Source organism: Oncorhynchus clarkii, chromosome 31 (genome assembly GCF_045791955.1).
Source record: "Oncorhynchus clarkii lewisi isolate Uvic-CL-2024 chromosome 31, UVic_Ocla_1.0, whole genome shotgun sequence".
NCBI classification, from domain to species: Eukaryota; Metazoa; Chordata; class Actinopteri; order Salmoniformes; family Salmonidae; genus Oncorhynchus; species Oncorhynchus clarkii.
The window spans coordinates 11534124-11551566 of record NC_092177.1 but is presented as its reverse complement, the minus strand read 5'-3'; the positions used below and the strand labels follow the sequence as shown (position 1 = coordinate 11551566).

Sequence of the window (17443 nt, the reverse complement as noted above, 5' to 3'; positions counted from 1 at the left end):
CACACACACTAACACACACACACACACACACACACACACACACACACACACACACACAAACTCATGCATATCCAGGGAAGGGGAGCTTGTCAAACGGTCTCATCTCCTCAGCGGGAAGACAGTCAGTAGAGAGGCGTCCTGATACATGTCTATGTAAGTACGGGTCAACTTTGAACTACTGTTACGTGTGTAAGCACAGCGTCAGCATATAAAACTCATCTTATGACTACTAATAATAAAGATGCTGATTTAAAGATAAAGATACTAAAGATGCCAATTTAAATACTGCATTTCCATAATGATGGAGGAGGGGGGGGGGGGGGCTTACTTGTATTTGATACAAGTAAAGTGAGACTAAATAGTTTATTTATTGTACGGTCGTTGTTGGTGCACATATAGTATAATTATAATTATACGGTTCTGACTTGGTGTACAGGGAGAATCCTGTAACAACGGCCCATCTTCTGAATTCTGTCTCTGTACATTTCAAAAGTGCTGAACAAATAGTTATACTGACTACGTCCGTCCTAGCTCGCTCATTAATGTCTTAATCTAAATTATGGATTGCCTCTTATCCACTCACTGTCCCCTTATGCCATAGTTTGTACATCTTAATTGTCAGTAGAAACTAAATTTGTTTAAGCAAGTCAGACATATCAGCTATGGTTTATTTTAAAGGCAGTAAATGAAGCTGAATGAACTGTTTCACTGCCAGACAAGGCTCCGCTGACAGCCAGGTGTAGCAGTGGTAAGGTGTTGGGACTCTGCTGATAGCCAGGTGTAGCAGTGGTAAGGTGTTGGGACTCTGCTGATAGCCAGGTGTAGCAGTGGTAAGGTGTTGGGACTCTGCTGATAGCCAGGTGTAGCAGTGGTAAGGTGTTGGGACTCTGCTGTTGGGACTCTGCTGTTGGGACTGCTGTTGGGACTCTGCTGTTGGGACTCTGCTGATAGACAGGTGTAGCAGTGGTAAGGTGTTGGGACTCTGCTGATAGCCAGGTGTAGCAGTGGTAAGGTGTTGGGACTCTGCTGATAGCCAGATGTAGCAGTGGTAAGGTGTTGGGACTCTGCTGATAGCCAGGTGTAGCAGTGGTAAGGTGTTGGGACTCTGCTGATAGCCAGGTGTAGCAGTGGTAAGGTGTTGGGACTCTGCTGTTGGGATTCTGCTGTTGGGACTCTGCTGTTGGGACTCTGCTGTTGGGACTCTGCTGTTGGGACAGCTTTCTGTCGGCCCTAACAGTTTGTGGGCACCGTTTGTCACCGTTATAGTGAAATGAATGTATTGTTTAGTGTTGTGCTGTGTTGTGTAGTGGCTTTGCCGGCATGTGTCTAAAACATGTTTTGTTTTGTTTGCCCCACCAAGATGTACACGCTAACATTGCCACTGTGCTCATATAGGAATGGGTAATTGTTTACAAGTCGCTAGCTATCCCATAAAGCCATTGCCTAAAACCACATAACTTCTTCTAAATTTGGCAGCGCAACAAATCCAACGGCAAAATAAATGAAGAGCTCCGCACGCAGCCGCAAAAAGGTTCCTCCGTTGCTTTGTTAGAGGTTCTTCCAGGAACCCCTCTGGCTGTTAAAATGGCTCTAATTTATTCTAGTAGTTGTTGTATTCGCCCAACACCTATTATTTGCCCAACACCCGTACTTGTATTGGCCAATCACAGTTGGCCATTCCCCATGCATCTTACTGAGCTCCTGTCGTCAGAGTGAGACCGTGGTATGAAGAAAATTACTAATTGAACTGTTCTTCACCAATCTGCATTTGACCTGTGTTTAGTGTGTGCATCTACTTGTATGTAGTGTCTGACATGCCATTGCATGTTGTCGTTGAGTGTTGCTAAGGCAGTCAAGTTCATATCTACCATGTTTAACACGACTATATGTATAAACAGACAATACAAACAGCATACATTTCCCTTGACACAATACATGTGAGCTTCAGCACCAGGTCTAACGAGCCAATATTACTGTCTAACATTACTGGCTAACATTACTGGCTAACATTACTGGCTAATATTACTGGCTAACATTACTGGCTAACATTACTGGCTAACATTACTGGCTAACATTACTGGCTAAAATTACTGGCTAACATTACTGGCTAACATTACTGACTAACATTACTGGCTAACATTCTGGCTTAGCTGGCTAACAATAGCATGGCACACATGAAAGTAAAATACCTGTTAATGGACATTCAGCAGCTTTATTTATCTTCGTGCTACCATGTGTTGTATTTGCCTTGAGTACAGGCCCTACCATGTGTTGTATTTGCCTTGTGTACAGTCCCTACCATGTGTTGTATTTGCCTTGTGTACAGTCCCTACCATGTGTTGTATTTGCCTTGTGTACAGTCCCTACCATGTGTTGTATTTGCCTTGTGTACAGTCCCTACCATGTGTTGTATTTGCCTTGTGTACAGGCCCTACCATGTGTTGTATTTGCCTTGAGTACAGGCCCTACCATGTGTTGTATTTGCCTTGAGTACAGGCCCTACCATGTGTTGTATTTGCCTTGAGTACAGGCCCTACCATGTGTTGTATTTGCCTTGTGTACAGGCCCTACCATGTGTTGTATTTGCCTTGTGTACAGGCCCTACCATGTGTTGTATTTGCCTTGTGTACAGGCCCTACCATGTGTTGTATATGCCTTGTGTACAGGCCCTACCATGTGTTGTATATGCCTTGTGTACAGACCCTACCATGTGTTGTATTTGCCTTGTGTACAGGCCCTACCATGTGTTGTATTTGCCTTGTGTACAGGCCCTACCATGTGTTGTATTTGCCTTGAGTAAAGGCCCTACCATGTGTTGTATTTGCCTTGAGTACAGGCCCTACCATGTGTTGTATTTGCCTTGAGTACAGGCCCTACCATGTGTTGTATTTGCCTTGAGTACAGGCCCTACCATGTGTTGTATTTGCCTTGAGTACAGGCCCTACCATGTGTTGTATTTGCCTTGAGTACAGGCCCTACCATGTGTTGTATTTGCCTTGAGTACAGGCCCTACCATGTGTTGTATTTGCCTTGTGTACAGGCCCTACCATGTGTTGTATTTGCCTCGTGTACAGGCCCTACCATGTGTTGTATTTGCCTTGTGTACAGGCCCTACCATGTGTTGTATATGCCTTGTGTACAGGCCCTACCATGTGTTGTATATGCCTTGTGTACAGGCCCTACCATGTGTTGTATTTGCCTTGTGTACAGGCCCTACCATGTGTTGTATTTGCCTTGTGTACAGGCCCTACCATGTGTTGTATTTGCCTTGAGTACAGGCCCTACCATGTGTTGTATTTGCCTTGAGTACAGGCCCTACCATGTGTTGTATTTGCCTTGAGTACAGGCCCTACCATGTGTTGTATTTGCCTTGTGTACAGGCCCTACCATGTGTTGTATTTGCCTTGTGTACAGGCCCTACCATGTGTTGTATTTGCCTTGTGTACAGGCCCTACCATGTGTTGTATTTGCCTTGAGTACAGGCCCTTCAGAAAGTTTTCAGACTCTTTCCATATTTTGTTGTGTTACAAAGTGGGATTAAAATGGGTTCATTTGTAATTGTCTGTCAAACGATATACACAAAATAATATGTAATGTCAAAGTGGAAGAAGAATGTAAACATTTGTAAAAGAATTATGAAAAATACATCTTGATTCGATAAGTATTCGACCCCCTGAATCAATACATGTTAGATTCACCTTTTGGCAAGCCTAAATCACCAAGCTTACTGGTTGTTTACAGCAGTATCTTGCCAGGTTGTTTACAGCAGTATCTTGCCAGGTTGTTTACAGCAGTATCTTGCCAGGTTGTTTACAGCAGTATCTTGTCAGGTTGTTTACAGCAGTATCTTGCCAGGTTGTTTACAGCAGTATCTTGCCAGGTTGTTTACAGCAGTATCTTGCCAGGTTGTTTACAGCAGTATCTTGCCAGGTTGTTTACAGCAGTATCTTGCCAGGTTGTTTACAGCAGTATCTTGCCAGGTTGTTTACAGCAGTATCTTGCCAGGTTGTTTACAGCAGTATATTGCCAGGTTGTTTACAGCAGTATCTCAGCAGATGACAACATGACCTTTTGTCACAGCTGTGGATGTGATCTGGTGTCCTTATTGTGACCTTATTCCCTACACATTGCACTACTTCTGACCAGAGCCTTATGGGTCCTGATCAAAAGTAGTGCACTATACTGTATAGAGAATAAGGGGCCATTTGGGACATACTAAGTATTTCCTCTCCTACCCTGGCCTGAGGCCATTCTATACTCCACCTTAGAGCTTCAGCTCTCTCTAGGAGACGCGCATGTGTGTGTGTGTGTGTGTGTGTGTGTGTGTGTGTGTGTGTCTGTGTGTGTGTGTGTGTGTGTGTGTGTGTGTGTGTGTGTGTGTGTGTGTGTGTGTGTGTGTGTGTGTGTGTGTGTGTGTGCGCATGTGTGTGCGCATGTGTGTGTGTGCGTGCGTCTAGAGCGAATAAGAGACTCCACCATGTTTTATTCTGCTGTAGCCTGTTAGTAGATTATTCTACTTATTCTGCTGTAGCCTGTTAGTAAATTATTCTACTTATTCTGCTGTAGCCTGTTAGTAGATTATTCTACTTATTCTGCTGTAGCCTGTTAGTAGATTATTCTACTTATTCTGCTGTAGCCTGTTAGTAAATTATTCTACTTATTCTGCTGTAGCCTGTTAGTAGATTATTCTACTTATTCTGCTGTAGCCTGTTAGTAGATTATTCTACTTATTCTGCTGTAGCCTGTTAGTAGATTATTCTACTTATTCTGCTGTAGCCTGTTAGTAGATTATTCTACTTATTCTGCTGTAGCCTGTTAGTAGATTATTCTACTTATTCTGCTGTAGCCTGTTAGTAAATTATTCTACTTATTCTGCTGTAGCCTGTTAGTAAATTATTCTACTTATTCTGCTGTAGCCTGTTAGTAAATTATTCTACTTATTCTGCTGTAGCCTGTTAGTAGATTATTCTACTTATTCTGCTGTAGCCTGTTAGTAGATTATTCTACTTATTCTGCTGTAGCCTGTTAGTAGATTATTCTACTTATTCTGCTGTAGCCTGTTAGTAAATTATTCTACTTATTCTGCTGTAGCCTGTTAGTAAATTATTCTACTTATTCTGCTGTAGCCTGTTAGTAAATTATTCTACTTATTCTGCTGTAGCCTGTTAGTAGATTATTCTACTTATTCTGCTGTAGCCTGTTAGTAGATTATTCTACTTATTCTGCTGTAGCCTGTTAGTAGATTATTCTACTTATTCTGCTGTAGCCTGTTAGTAGATTATTCTACTTATTCTGCTGTAGCCTGTTAGTAGATTATTCTACTTATTCTGCTGTAGCCTGTTAGTAGATTATTCTACTTATTCTGCTGTAGCCTGTTAGTAGATTATTCTACTTATTCTGCTGTAGCCTGTTAGTAGATTATTCTACTTATTCTGCTGTAGCCTGTTAGTAAATTATTCTACTTATTCTGCTGTAGCCTGTTAGTAGATTATTCTACTTATTCTGCTGTAGCCTGTTAGTAAATTATTCCACTTATTCTGCTGTAGCCTGTTAGTAAATTATTCTACTTATTCTGCTGTAGCCTGTTAGTAAATTATTCTACTTATTCTGCTGTAGCCTGTTAGTAAATTATTCTACTTATTCTGCTGTAGCCTGTTAGTAGATTATTCTACTTATTCTGCTGTAGCCTGTTAGTAAATTATTCTACTTATTCTGCTGTAGCCTGTTAGTAGATTATTCTACTTATTCTGCTGTAGCCTGTTAGTAGATTATTCTACTTATTCTGCTGTAGCCTGTTAGTAGATTATTCTACTTATTCTGCTGTAGCCTGTTAGTAGATTATTCTACTTATTCTGCTGTAGCCTGTTAGTAAATTATTCTATTTGCGGCTCATGATTTGGTAATGGAGGGAGAAAGACCAGGCACCCCACCCTCCCCATTTCCCTTCTGAACAGACTGCTTCTTTTATCTCCCCTCCCTATCCCCACGACAACCACAATTCCCCTTCCAACCCCCCCCCCCCCCCCCCCCCCCGCCCTGGACAACCACGCAGACTTCCTGCATCCTCCCGACCTGAGAGAAACGCTACACAGACACAGACACACACACAAAACACCTAAAAATAAAATGCTGGATGCAGCACAGTGATGTCACCATTGTTTAGCCATCAGCTGTTTATTCATTTAAGATGTAGCAGTATCAAATCCGTGTAGGGTGAGGGTCAGAGAGAGATGACAGAGAGAACAGAGAGAGAGATAACATAGAAAACAGAGAGAGATGAGAGAGACAACAGAGAGAGATGAGAGAGACAACAGAGGGAGATGAGAGAGACAACAGAGAGAGATGAGAGAGACAACAGAGAGAGATGAGAGAGACAACAGAGGGAGATGAGAGAGACAACAGAGAGAGATGAGAGAGACAACAGAGAGAGATGAGAGAGAGAACAGAGAGAGATGAGAGAGACAACATAGAGAGAGATAACAGAGAGAACAGAGAGATGACAGAGAGAACAGAAAGAGAGATAACATAGAAAACAGAGAGAGATGAGAGCGACAACAGAGAGAGAACAGAGAGAGATGAGAGAGACAACAGAGAGAGATGAGAGAGACAACAGAGAGAGATGAGAGAGAGAACAGAGAGAGATGAGAGAGACAACAGAGAGAGATGACAGAGACAACAGAGAGAGATGAGAGAGACAAAAGAGAGAGATGAGAGAGACAACAGAGAGAGATGAGAGAGACAACAGAGAGATAGATAACAGAGAGAACAGAGAGAGATGACAGAGAGATAACATAGAAAACAAAGAGAGATGAGAGCGACAACAGAGAGAGATGAGAGAGAGAACCGAGAGAGATGAGAGAGACAACAGAGAGAGATGAGAGAGACAACAGAGAGAGATGAGAGAGAGAACAGAGAGAGATATGAGAGAGAACAGAGAGAGATGAGAGAGACAACAGAGAGAGATGAGAGAGACAACAGAGAGAGAGATAACAGAGAGAACAGAGAGAGATGACAGAGAGAACAGAGAGAGAGATAACATAGAAAACAGAGAGAGATGAGAGCGACAACAGAGAGAGATGAGAGAGAGATGAGAGAGATAACCGAGAGAGATGAGAGAGACAACAGAGAGAGATGAGAGAGACAACAGAGAGAGATGAGAGAGAGAACAGAGAGAGATGAGAGAGACAACAGAGAGAGATGAGAGAGACAACAGAGAGAGATGAGAGAGACAACAGAGAGAGATGAGAGAGATGAGCGATGACAGAGAGAATACAGAGTGAGAGATGAGAGAGAGAACAGAGAGAGATGAGAGAGAGAACAGAGAGAGATGAGAGAGACAACAGAGAGAGATGAGAGAAAGAGAGATGACAGAGAGAGATGAGAGAGAGAACAGAGAGAGATGAGAGAGACAACAGAGAGAGATGAGAGAAAGAACAGAGAGAGATGAGAGAGACAACAGAGAGAGATGAGAGAGACAACAGAGAGAGATGAGAGAGACAACAGAGAGAGATGAGAGAGATGAGCGATGACAGAGAGAATACAGAGTGAGAGATGAGAGAGAGAACAGAGAGAGATGAGAGAGAGAACAGAGAGAGATGAGAGAGACAACAGAGAGAGATGAGAGAAAGAGAGATGACAGAGAGAGATGAGAGAGAGAACAGAGAGAGATGAGAGAGACAACAGAGAGAGATGAGAGAAAGAGAGATGACAGAGAGAGATGAGAGAGAACAGAGAGAAATGAGAGAGAACAGAGAGAGATGAGAGAGACAACAGAGAGAGATGAGAGAGACAACAGAGAGAGATGAGAGAGATGAGCGATGACAGAGAGAATACAGAGTGAGAGAACAGAGAGAGATGAGAGAGAGAACAGAGAGAGATGAGAGAGACAACAGAGAGAGATGAGAGAAAGAGAGATGACAGAGAGAGATGAGAGAGAGAACAGAGAGAGATGAGAGAGACAACAGAGAGAGATGAGAGAAAGAGAGATGACAGAGAGAGATGAGAGAGAACAGAGAGAAATGAGAGAGAACAGAGAGAGATGAGAGAGACAACAGAGAGAGATGAGAGAGACAACAGAGAGAGATGAGAGAAAGAGAGATGACAGAGAGAGATGAGAGAGAGAACAGAGAGAAATGAGAGAGAACAGAGAGAGATGAGAGAGACAACAGAGAGAGATGAGAGAGACAACAGAGAGAGATGAGAGAGATGAGCGATGACAGAGAGAATACAGAGTGAGAGAACAGAGAGAGATGAGAGAGAGAACAGAGAGAGATGAGAGAGACAACAGAGAGAGATGAGAGAAAGAGAGATGACAGAGAGAGATGAGAGAGAGAACAGAGAGAGATGAGAGAGACAACAGAGAGAGATGAGAGAAAGAGAGATGACAGAGAGAGATGAGAGAGAACAGAGAGAAATGAGAGAGAACAGAGAGAGATGAGAGAGACAACAGAGAGAGATGAGAGAGACAACAGAGAGAGATGAGAGAAAGAGAGATGACAGAGAGAGATGAGAGAGAGAACAGAGAGAGATGAGAGAGACAACAGAGAGAGATTAGAGAAAGAGAGATGACAGAGAGAGATGAGAGAGAACAGAGAGAAATGAGAGACAACAGAGAGAGATGAGAGAGACAACAGAGAGAGATGAGAGAGACAACAGAGAGAGATAAGAGGTAGAGATTAGGGGATCTGGACAACCACGCAGACTTCCTGCATCCTCCCGACCTCAGAGAAACGCTACACAGACACAGACACACACACAAAACACCTAAAAATAAAATGCTGGATGCAGCACAGTTATGTCACCATTGTTTAGCCATCAGCTGTTTATTCATTTAAGATGTAGCAGTTTCAAATCCGTGTAGGGTGAGGGTCAGAGAGAGATGACAGAGAGAACAGAGAGAGAGATAACATAGAAAACAGAGAGAGATGAGAGAGACAACAGAGAGAGATGAGAGAGACAACAGAGGGAGATGAGAGAGACAACAGAGAGAGATGAGAGAGACAACAGAGAGAGATGAGAGAGACAACAGAGGGAGATGAGAGAGACAACAGAGAGAGATGAGAGAGACAACAGAGAGAGATGAGAGAGAGAACAGAGAGAGATGAGAGAGACAACATAGAGAGAGATAACAGAGAGAACAGAGAGATGACAGAGAGAACAGAAAGAGAGATAACATAGAAAACAGAGAGAGATGAGAGCGACAACAGAGAGAGAACAGAGAGAGATGAGAGAGACAACAGAGAGAGATGAGAGAGACAACAGAGAGAGATGAGAGAGAGAACAGAGAGAGATGAGAGAGACAACAGAGAGAGATGACAGAGACAACAGAGAGAGATGAGAGAGACAAAAGAGAGAGATGAGAGAGACAACAGAGAGAGATGAGAGAGACAACAGAGAGATAGATAACAGAGAGAACAGAGAGAGATGACAGAGAGATAACATAGAAAACAAAGAGAGATGAGAGCGACAACAGAGAGAGATGAGAGAGAGAACCGAGAGAGATGAGAGAGACAACAGAGAGAGATGAGAGAGACAACAGAGAGAGATGAGAGAGAGAACAGAGAGAGATATGAGAGAGAACAGAGAGAGATGAGAGAGACAACAGAGAGAGATGAGAGAGACAACAGAGAGAGAGATAACAGAGAGAACAGAGAGAGATGACAGAGAGAACAGAGAGAGAGATAACATAGAAAACAGAGAGAGATGAGAGCGACAACAGAGAGAGATGAGAGAGAGATGAGAGAGATAACCGAGAGAGATGAGAGAGACAACAGAGAGAGATGAGAGAGACAACAGAGAGAGATGAGAGAGAGAACAGAGAGAGATGAGAGAGACAACAGAGAGAGATGAGAGAGACAACAGAGAGAGATGAGAGAGACAACAGAGAGAGATGAGAGAGACAACAGAGAGAGATAAGAGGTAGAGATTAGGGGATCTGGACAACCACGCAGACTTCCTGCATCCTCCCGACCTCAGAGAAACGCTACACAGACACAGACACACACACAAAACACCTAAAAATAAAATGCTGGATGCAGCACAGTGATGTCACCATTGTTTAGCCATCAGCTGTTTATTCATTTAAGATGTAGCAGTATCAAATCCGTGTAGGGTGAGGGTCAGAGAGAGATGACAGAGAGAACAGAGAGAGAGATAACATAGAAAACAGAGAGAGATGAGAGAGACAACAGAGAGAGATGAGAGAGACAACAGAGGGAGATGAGAGAGACAACAGAGAGAGATGAGAGAGACAACAGAGAGAGATGAGAGAGACAACAGAGGGAGATGAGAGAGACAACAGAGAGAGATGAGAGAGACAACAGAGAGAGATGAGAGAGAGAACAGAGAGAGATGAGAGAGACAACATAGAGAGAGATAACAGAGAGAACAGAGAGATGACAGAGAGAACAGAAAGAGAGATAACATAGAAAACAGAGAGAGATGAGAGCGACAACAGAGAGAGAACAGAGAGAGATGAGAGAGACAACAGAGAGAGATGAGAGAGACAACAGAGAGAGATGAGAGAGAGAACAGAGAGAGATGAGAGAGACAACAGAGAGAGATGACAGAGACAACAGAGAGAGATGAGAGAGACAAAAGAGAGAGATGAGAGAGACAACAGAGAGAGATGAGAGAGACAAAAGAGAGATAGATAACAGAGAGAACAGAGAGAGATGACAGAGAGATAACATAGAAAACAAAGAGAGATGAGAGCGACAACAGAGAGAGATGAGAGAGAGAACCGAGAGAGATGAGAGAGACAACAGAGAGAGATGAGAGAGACAACAGAGAGAGATGAGAGAGAGAACAGAGAGAGATATGAGAGAGAACAGAGAGAGATGAGAGAGACAACAGAGAGAGATGAGAGAGACAACAGAGAGAGAGATAACAGAGAGAACAGAGAGAGATGACAGAGAGAACAGAGAGAGAGATAACATAGAAAACAGAGAGAGATGAGAGCGACAACAGAGAGAGATGAGAGAGAGATGAGAGAGATAACCGAGAGAGATGAGAGAGACAACAGAGAGAGATGAGAGAGACAACAGAGAGAGATGAGAGAGAGAACAGAGAGAGATGAGAGAGACAACAGAGAGAGATGAGAGAGACAACAGAGAGAGATGAGAGAGACAACAGAGAGAGATGAGAGAGATGAGCGATGACAGAGAGAATACAGAGTGAGAGATGAGAGAGAGAACAGAGAGAGATGAGAGAGAGAACAGAGAGAGATGAGAGAGACAACAGAGAGAGATGAGAGAAAGAGAGATGACAGAGAGAGATGAGAGAGAGAACAGAGAGAGATGAGAGAGACAACAGAGAGAGATGAGAGAAAGAGAGATGACAGAGAGAGATGAGAGAGAACAGAGAGAAATGAGAGAGAACAGAGAGAGATGAGAGAGACAACAGAGAGAGATGAGAGAGACAACAGAGAGAGATGAGAGAGATGAGCGATGACAGAGAGAATACAGAGTGAGAGAACAGAGAGAGATGAGAGAGAGAACAGAGAGAGATGAGAGAGACAACAGAGAGAGATGAGAGAAAGAGAGATGACAGAGAGAGATGAGAGAGAGAACAGAGAGAGATGAGAGAGACAACAGAGAGAGATGAGAGAAAGAGAGATGACAGAGAGAGATGAGAGAGAACAGAGAGAAATGAGAGAGAACAGAGAGAGATGAGAGAGACAACAGAGAGAGATGAGAGAGACAACAGAGAGAGATGAGAGAAAGAGAGATGACAGAGAGAGATGAGAGAGAGAACAGAGAGAAATGAGAGAGAACAGAGAGAGATGAGAGAGACAACAGAGAGAGATGAGAGAGACAACAGAGAGAGATGAGAGAGATGAGCGATGACAGAGAGAATACAGAGTGAGAGAACAGAGAGAGATGAGAGAGAGAACAGAGAGAGATGAGAGAGACAACAGAGAGAGATGAGAGAAAGAGAGATGACAGAGAGAGATGAGAGAGAGAACAGAGAGAGATGAGAGAGACAACAGAGAGAGATGAGAGAAAGAGAGATGACAGAGAGAGATGAGAGAGAACAGAGAGAAATGAGAGAGAACAGAGAGAGATGAGAGAGACAACAGAGAGAGATGAGAGAGACAACAGAGAGAGATGAGAGAAAGAGAGATGACAGAGAGAGATGAGAGAGAGAACAGAGAGAGATGAGAGAGACAACAGAGAGAGATTAGAGAAAGAGAGATGACAGAGAGAGATGAGAGAGAACAGAGAGAAATGAGAGAGAACAGAGAGAGATGAGAGAGACAACAGAGAGAGATGAGAGAGACAACAGAGAGAGATAAGAGGTAGAGATTAGGGGATCTGGGTCCTACGGCAGATTACCTGCTGGAGGAAATAGATAGGCCACTTGTTTTCTTTCCAATATGTTCCTCAACCCAGAACCCTGAAGGATAACTGTTGAGCTGCATTGCAGAGAGATTCCCTGAATGTCTCCATCAAAACAGAACTGAAGGTGGGAACAAACATCCCCTGAAGATGGAAAAGTTGATTCTCAGCAAAAGGTTTCTCAGAGAATGTGGCAGCGCAGAGTTCCCCAAAGTTAGGAATAATCAAGAAGAAAGTAATGTGTTCGTTCCCACATGATAACACTGCAGTTATATCTGCATTAATGAGTTCCCACAGATAACACTGCAGTTATATCTGCATTCATGAGTTTTCACATGATAACACTGCAGTTATATCTGCATTAATGAGTTCACACATGATAACACTGCAGTTATATCTGCATTAATGAGTTCACACTGTCACGTTCTGACCTTTATTTCCTTTGTTTGGTATTTATTTAGTATGGTCAGGGCGTGAGTTGGGTGGGCAGTCTATGTTTGTTTTTCTATGTTTTGGGGGATTTCTATGTTTCGGCCTAGTATGGTTCTCAATCAGAGGCAGGTGTCATTAGTTGTCTCTGATTGAGAATCATACTTAGGTAGCCTGGGTTTCACTGTGTGTTTGTGGGTGATTGTTCCTGTCTCTGTGTTTTGCACCAGACAGGGCTGTTTTTGGTTTTCCACGTATATTGTTTCGTAGTGTTCGTGTTTATTGTTTTTCATTAAACATGAATCAATATAACCACGCTGCGTTTTGGTCCGCCTCTCCTTCACCACAGGAAAACCCTTACACACACATGATAACACTGCAGTTATATCTGCTTTAATGAGTTCACACATGATAACACTGCAGTTATATCTGCTTTAATGAGTTCACACATGATAACACTGCAGTTATATCTGCATTCACGAGTTTTCACATGATAACACTGCAGTTATATCTGCATTAATGAGTTCCCACATGATAACACTGCAGTTATATCTGCATTAATGAGTTCCCACATGATAACACTGCAGTTATATCTGCTTTAATGAGTTCACACATGATAACACTGCAGTTATATTTGCTTTAATGAGTTTCCACATGATAACACTGCAGTTATATCTGCTTTAATGAGTTCACACATGATAACACTGCAGTTATATCTGCTTTAATGAGTTCCCACATGATAACATTGCAGTTATATCTGCATTCACGAGTTCCCACATGATAACACTGCAGTTATATCTGCATTAATGAGTTCCCACATGATAACACTGCAGTTATATCTGCATTCACGAGTTTTCACATGATAACACTGCAGTTATATCTGCATTAATGAGTTCACACATGATAACACTGCAGTTATATCTGCATTCACGAGTTTTCACATGATAACACTGCAGTTATATCTGCATTAATGAGTTCCCACATGATAACACTGCAGTTATATCTGCATTCACGAGTTTTCACATGATAACACTGCAGTTATATCTGCATTAATGAGTTCCCACATGATAACACTGCAGTTATATCTGCATTCATGAGTTTCCACATGATAACACTGCAGTTATATCTGCATTAATGAGTTCCCACATGATAACACTGCAGTTATATCTGCATTCATGAGTTTTCACATGATAACACTGCAGTTATATCTGCATTAATGAGTTCCCACATGATAACACTGCAGTTATATCTGTATTCATGAGTTTTCACATGATAACACTGCAGTTATATCTGCACCTACTGTAAGATACCTAACCAAGTCCTACTGTAAGATACTTAACCAAGTTCTACTGTAAGATAGCTAACCAAGTCCTACTGTAAGATAGCTAACCAAGTCCTACTGTAAGATACCTAACCAAGTCCTACTGTAAGATACCTAACCAAGTCCTACTGTAAGATAGCTAACCAAGTCCTACTGTAAGATAGCTAACCAAGTCCTACTGTAAGATAGCTAACCAAGTCCTACTGTAAGATAGCTAACCAAGTCCTACTGTAAGATAGCTAACCAAGTCCTACTGTAAGATTCCTAACCAAGTCCATTGAGAAGTGTCTATACCCATTCTCCCCACTGAGGGTGATGGCGGGACATTCCACAGTACAGATGTGACCAAACCATCCATGTTAGGAATGGGCAGGATATCTAGAAATGAGCTTGGTGTTGTTTTCCAGTGTACTGCTTGTGAGTGGAGCACTGGGCTGCTCCTGTCAACACCCATCAGCCCACCTGGGATCCCCCACATATGAGAAGAACACATTCCCATTCACAGGAGTACAGCAGAAACTCTGGAACGGCCTAGACATTCTAGAACAGATCCATGCAGTACAGCACACATACAGGCACACACACACACACACACACACACACACACACACACACACACACACACACACACACACACACACACACACACACACACACACACACACACACACACACACACATGCCTGGTATAGTACAGTGCGTACATGCCTGGTAAAGTACAGTGCGTTGGAGACTTGGAACAGGATGTGTAGCGTTGGAACAGGATGTGTAGTGTTGGAACAGGATGTCTAGCGTTGGAACAGGATGTGTAGTGTTGGAACAGGATGTGTAGTGTTGGGTGTTGGAACGTTGGAACAGGATGTGTAGCGTTGGGTGTTGGAACGTTGGAACAGGATGTGTAGCGTTGGAACAGGATGTGTAGCGTTGGAACAGGATGTGTAGCGTTGGAACAGGATATGTAGTGTTGGAACAGGATGTGTAGTGTTGGGTGTTGGAACGTTGGAACAGGATGTGTAGCGTTGGAACAGGATGTGTAGTGTTGGGTGTTGGAACGTTGGAACAGGATGTGTAGCGTTGGAACAGGATGTGTAGCGTTGGAACAGGATGTGTAGCGTTGGAACAGGATATGTAGCGTTGGAACAGGATGTGTAGTGTTGGAACAGGATGTGTAGTGTTGGAACAGGATATGTAGTGTTGGAACAGGATGTGTAGCGTTGGAACAGGATGTGTAGCGTTGGAACAGGATGTGTAGCGTTGGAACAGGATGTGTAGTGTTGGAACAGGATGTGTAGCGTTGGAACAGGATATGTAGTGTTGGAACAGGATGTGTAGTGTTGGAACAGGATATGTAGTGTTGGAACAGGATATATAGTGTTGGAACAGGATGTGTAGCGTTGGAACAGGATGTGTAGTGTTGGAACAGGATGTGTAGTGTTGGAACAGGATGTGTAGCGTTGGAACAGGATGTGTAGCGTTGGAACAGGATGTGTAGTGTTGGAACAGGATGTGTAGCGTTGGAACAGGATGTGTAGCGTTGGAACAGGATGTTAAAGCATTGGAACAGGATATGTAGTGTTGGAACGTTGGAACAGGATATGTAGCTGAGCAGAGGGTAACTGGACCCCCCCATAGCTGAGCAGAGGGGGAACTGGACCTCCCCATTGCTAAACAGAAGGGACCTCTCTAATGGTGAAAAAGAGTACCAACTCACTGGCTATTTTCTTATTGAGAGTCTGTCTTGTGTAAAGTTGATGCATTAAGCTATAAGATATTCGGAGGAAGAGAGATTCAGAGGAAGAGAGATTCAGGGGAAGAGAGGTTCCCACAACCCCTTATCATCAGTGATGCTTAGTTCTTACCCTTCTGGAAACCGATTGTCTGAGTCTGACTAATACACCTATACTAAGGAATCTACACTGAAAAAGACATTGTGTGAGGTTTTAAGACAGTGTGTGTGAGGTTTGAAGACAGTGTAGAGGTTTGAAGACTGTGTGTGAGGTTTGAAGACTGTGTGTGAGGTTCGAAGACAGTGTGTGTGAGGTTTGAAGACAGTGTGTGAGGTTTGAAGACTGTGTGTGAGGTTTGAAGACAGTGTGTGAGGTTTGAAGACAGTGTGTGAGGTTTGAAGACAGTGTGTGTGAGGTTTGAAGACCGTGTGCGAGGTTTGAAGACAGTGTGTGAGGTTTGAAGACAGTGTGTGAGGTTTGAAGACAGTATGTGAGGTTTGAAGACAGAGTGTGAGGTTTGAAGACAGTGTGTGAGGTTTGAAGACAGTGTGTGTGAGGTTTGAAGACATTGTGTGAGGTTTTAAGACAGTGTGTGTGAGGTTTGAAGATATTGTGTGAGGTTTGAAGACAGTGTGTGAGGTTTGAAGACAGTGTGTGAGGTTTGAAGACAGTGTGTGAGGTTTGAAGACAGTGTGTGAGGTTTGAAGACAGTGTGTAAGGTTTGAAGACAGTGTGTGAGGTTTGAAGACTGTGTGTGAGGTTTGAAGACAGTGTGTGAGGTTTGAAGACAGTGTGTGAGGTTTGAAGACAGTGTGTGTGAGGTTTGAAGACCGTGTGCGAGGTTTGAAGACAGTGTGTGAGGTTTGAAGACAGTGTGTGAGGTTTGAAGACAGTATGTGAGGTTTGAAGACAGAGTGTGAGGTTTGAAGACAGTGTGTGAGGTTTGAAGACAGTGTGTGTGAGGTTTGAAGACATTGTGTGAGGTTTTAAGACAGTGTGTGTGAGGTTTGAAGATATTGTGTGAGGTTTGAAGACAGTGTGTGAGGTTTGAAGACAGTGTGTGAGGTTTGAAGACAGTGTGTGAGGTTTGAAGACAGTGTGTGAGGTTTGAAGACATTGTGTGAGGTTTGAAGACAGAGTGTGAGGTTTGAAGACAGAGTGTGAGGTTTGAAGACAGTGTGTGAGGTTTGAAGACAGTGTGTGAGGTTTGAAGACAGTGTGTGAGGTTTGAAGACAGTGTGTAAGGTTTGAAGACAGTGTGTGAGGTTTGAAGACAGTGTGTGTGAGGTTTGAAGACAGAGTGTGAGGTTTGAAGACAGTGTGTGAGGTTTGAAGACAGTGTGTGAGGTTTGAAGACAGTGTGTGAGGTTTGAAGACAGAGTGTGAGGTTTGAAGACAGAGTGTGAGGTTTGAAGACAGTGTGTGAGGTTTGAAGACAATGCATGTGACGTTTGAGGTCACAGAGATGCACATCACCTGCACTGGGTGATTAAATTAACACGCCTGAGCAGAGTAGTAACGTGTGTGTTCTCCCTCATCTGTGAGTCCTGCTCTGCTCTCTGCGTGCTAACTGCTGACTCATGTAGCTCATAATGACTGCAGTTGCATCATCTGATTAGACAAGCTCA

The 17443-nt window shown here is 43.1% G+C and overlaps 1 protein-coding gene across 1 annotated transcript in view; it reads right to left on the bottom strand.

Moving 5' to 3' along the window:
- Positions 1-9925: 9925 nt before the first annotated feature.
- The window catches only part of LOC139390812 (uncharacterized), a 30198-nt gene continuing 22680 nt past the window's right edge, over positions 9926-17443 (bottom strand). The window contains exon 5 of the mRNA XM_071138215.1: positions 9926-9982. Within this exon, the coding sequence (XP_070994316.1) occupies positions 9926-9982 (57 nt within the window). The remainder of the gene's footprint in view (positions 9983-17443) is intronic.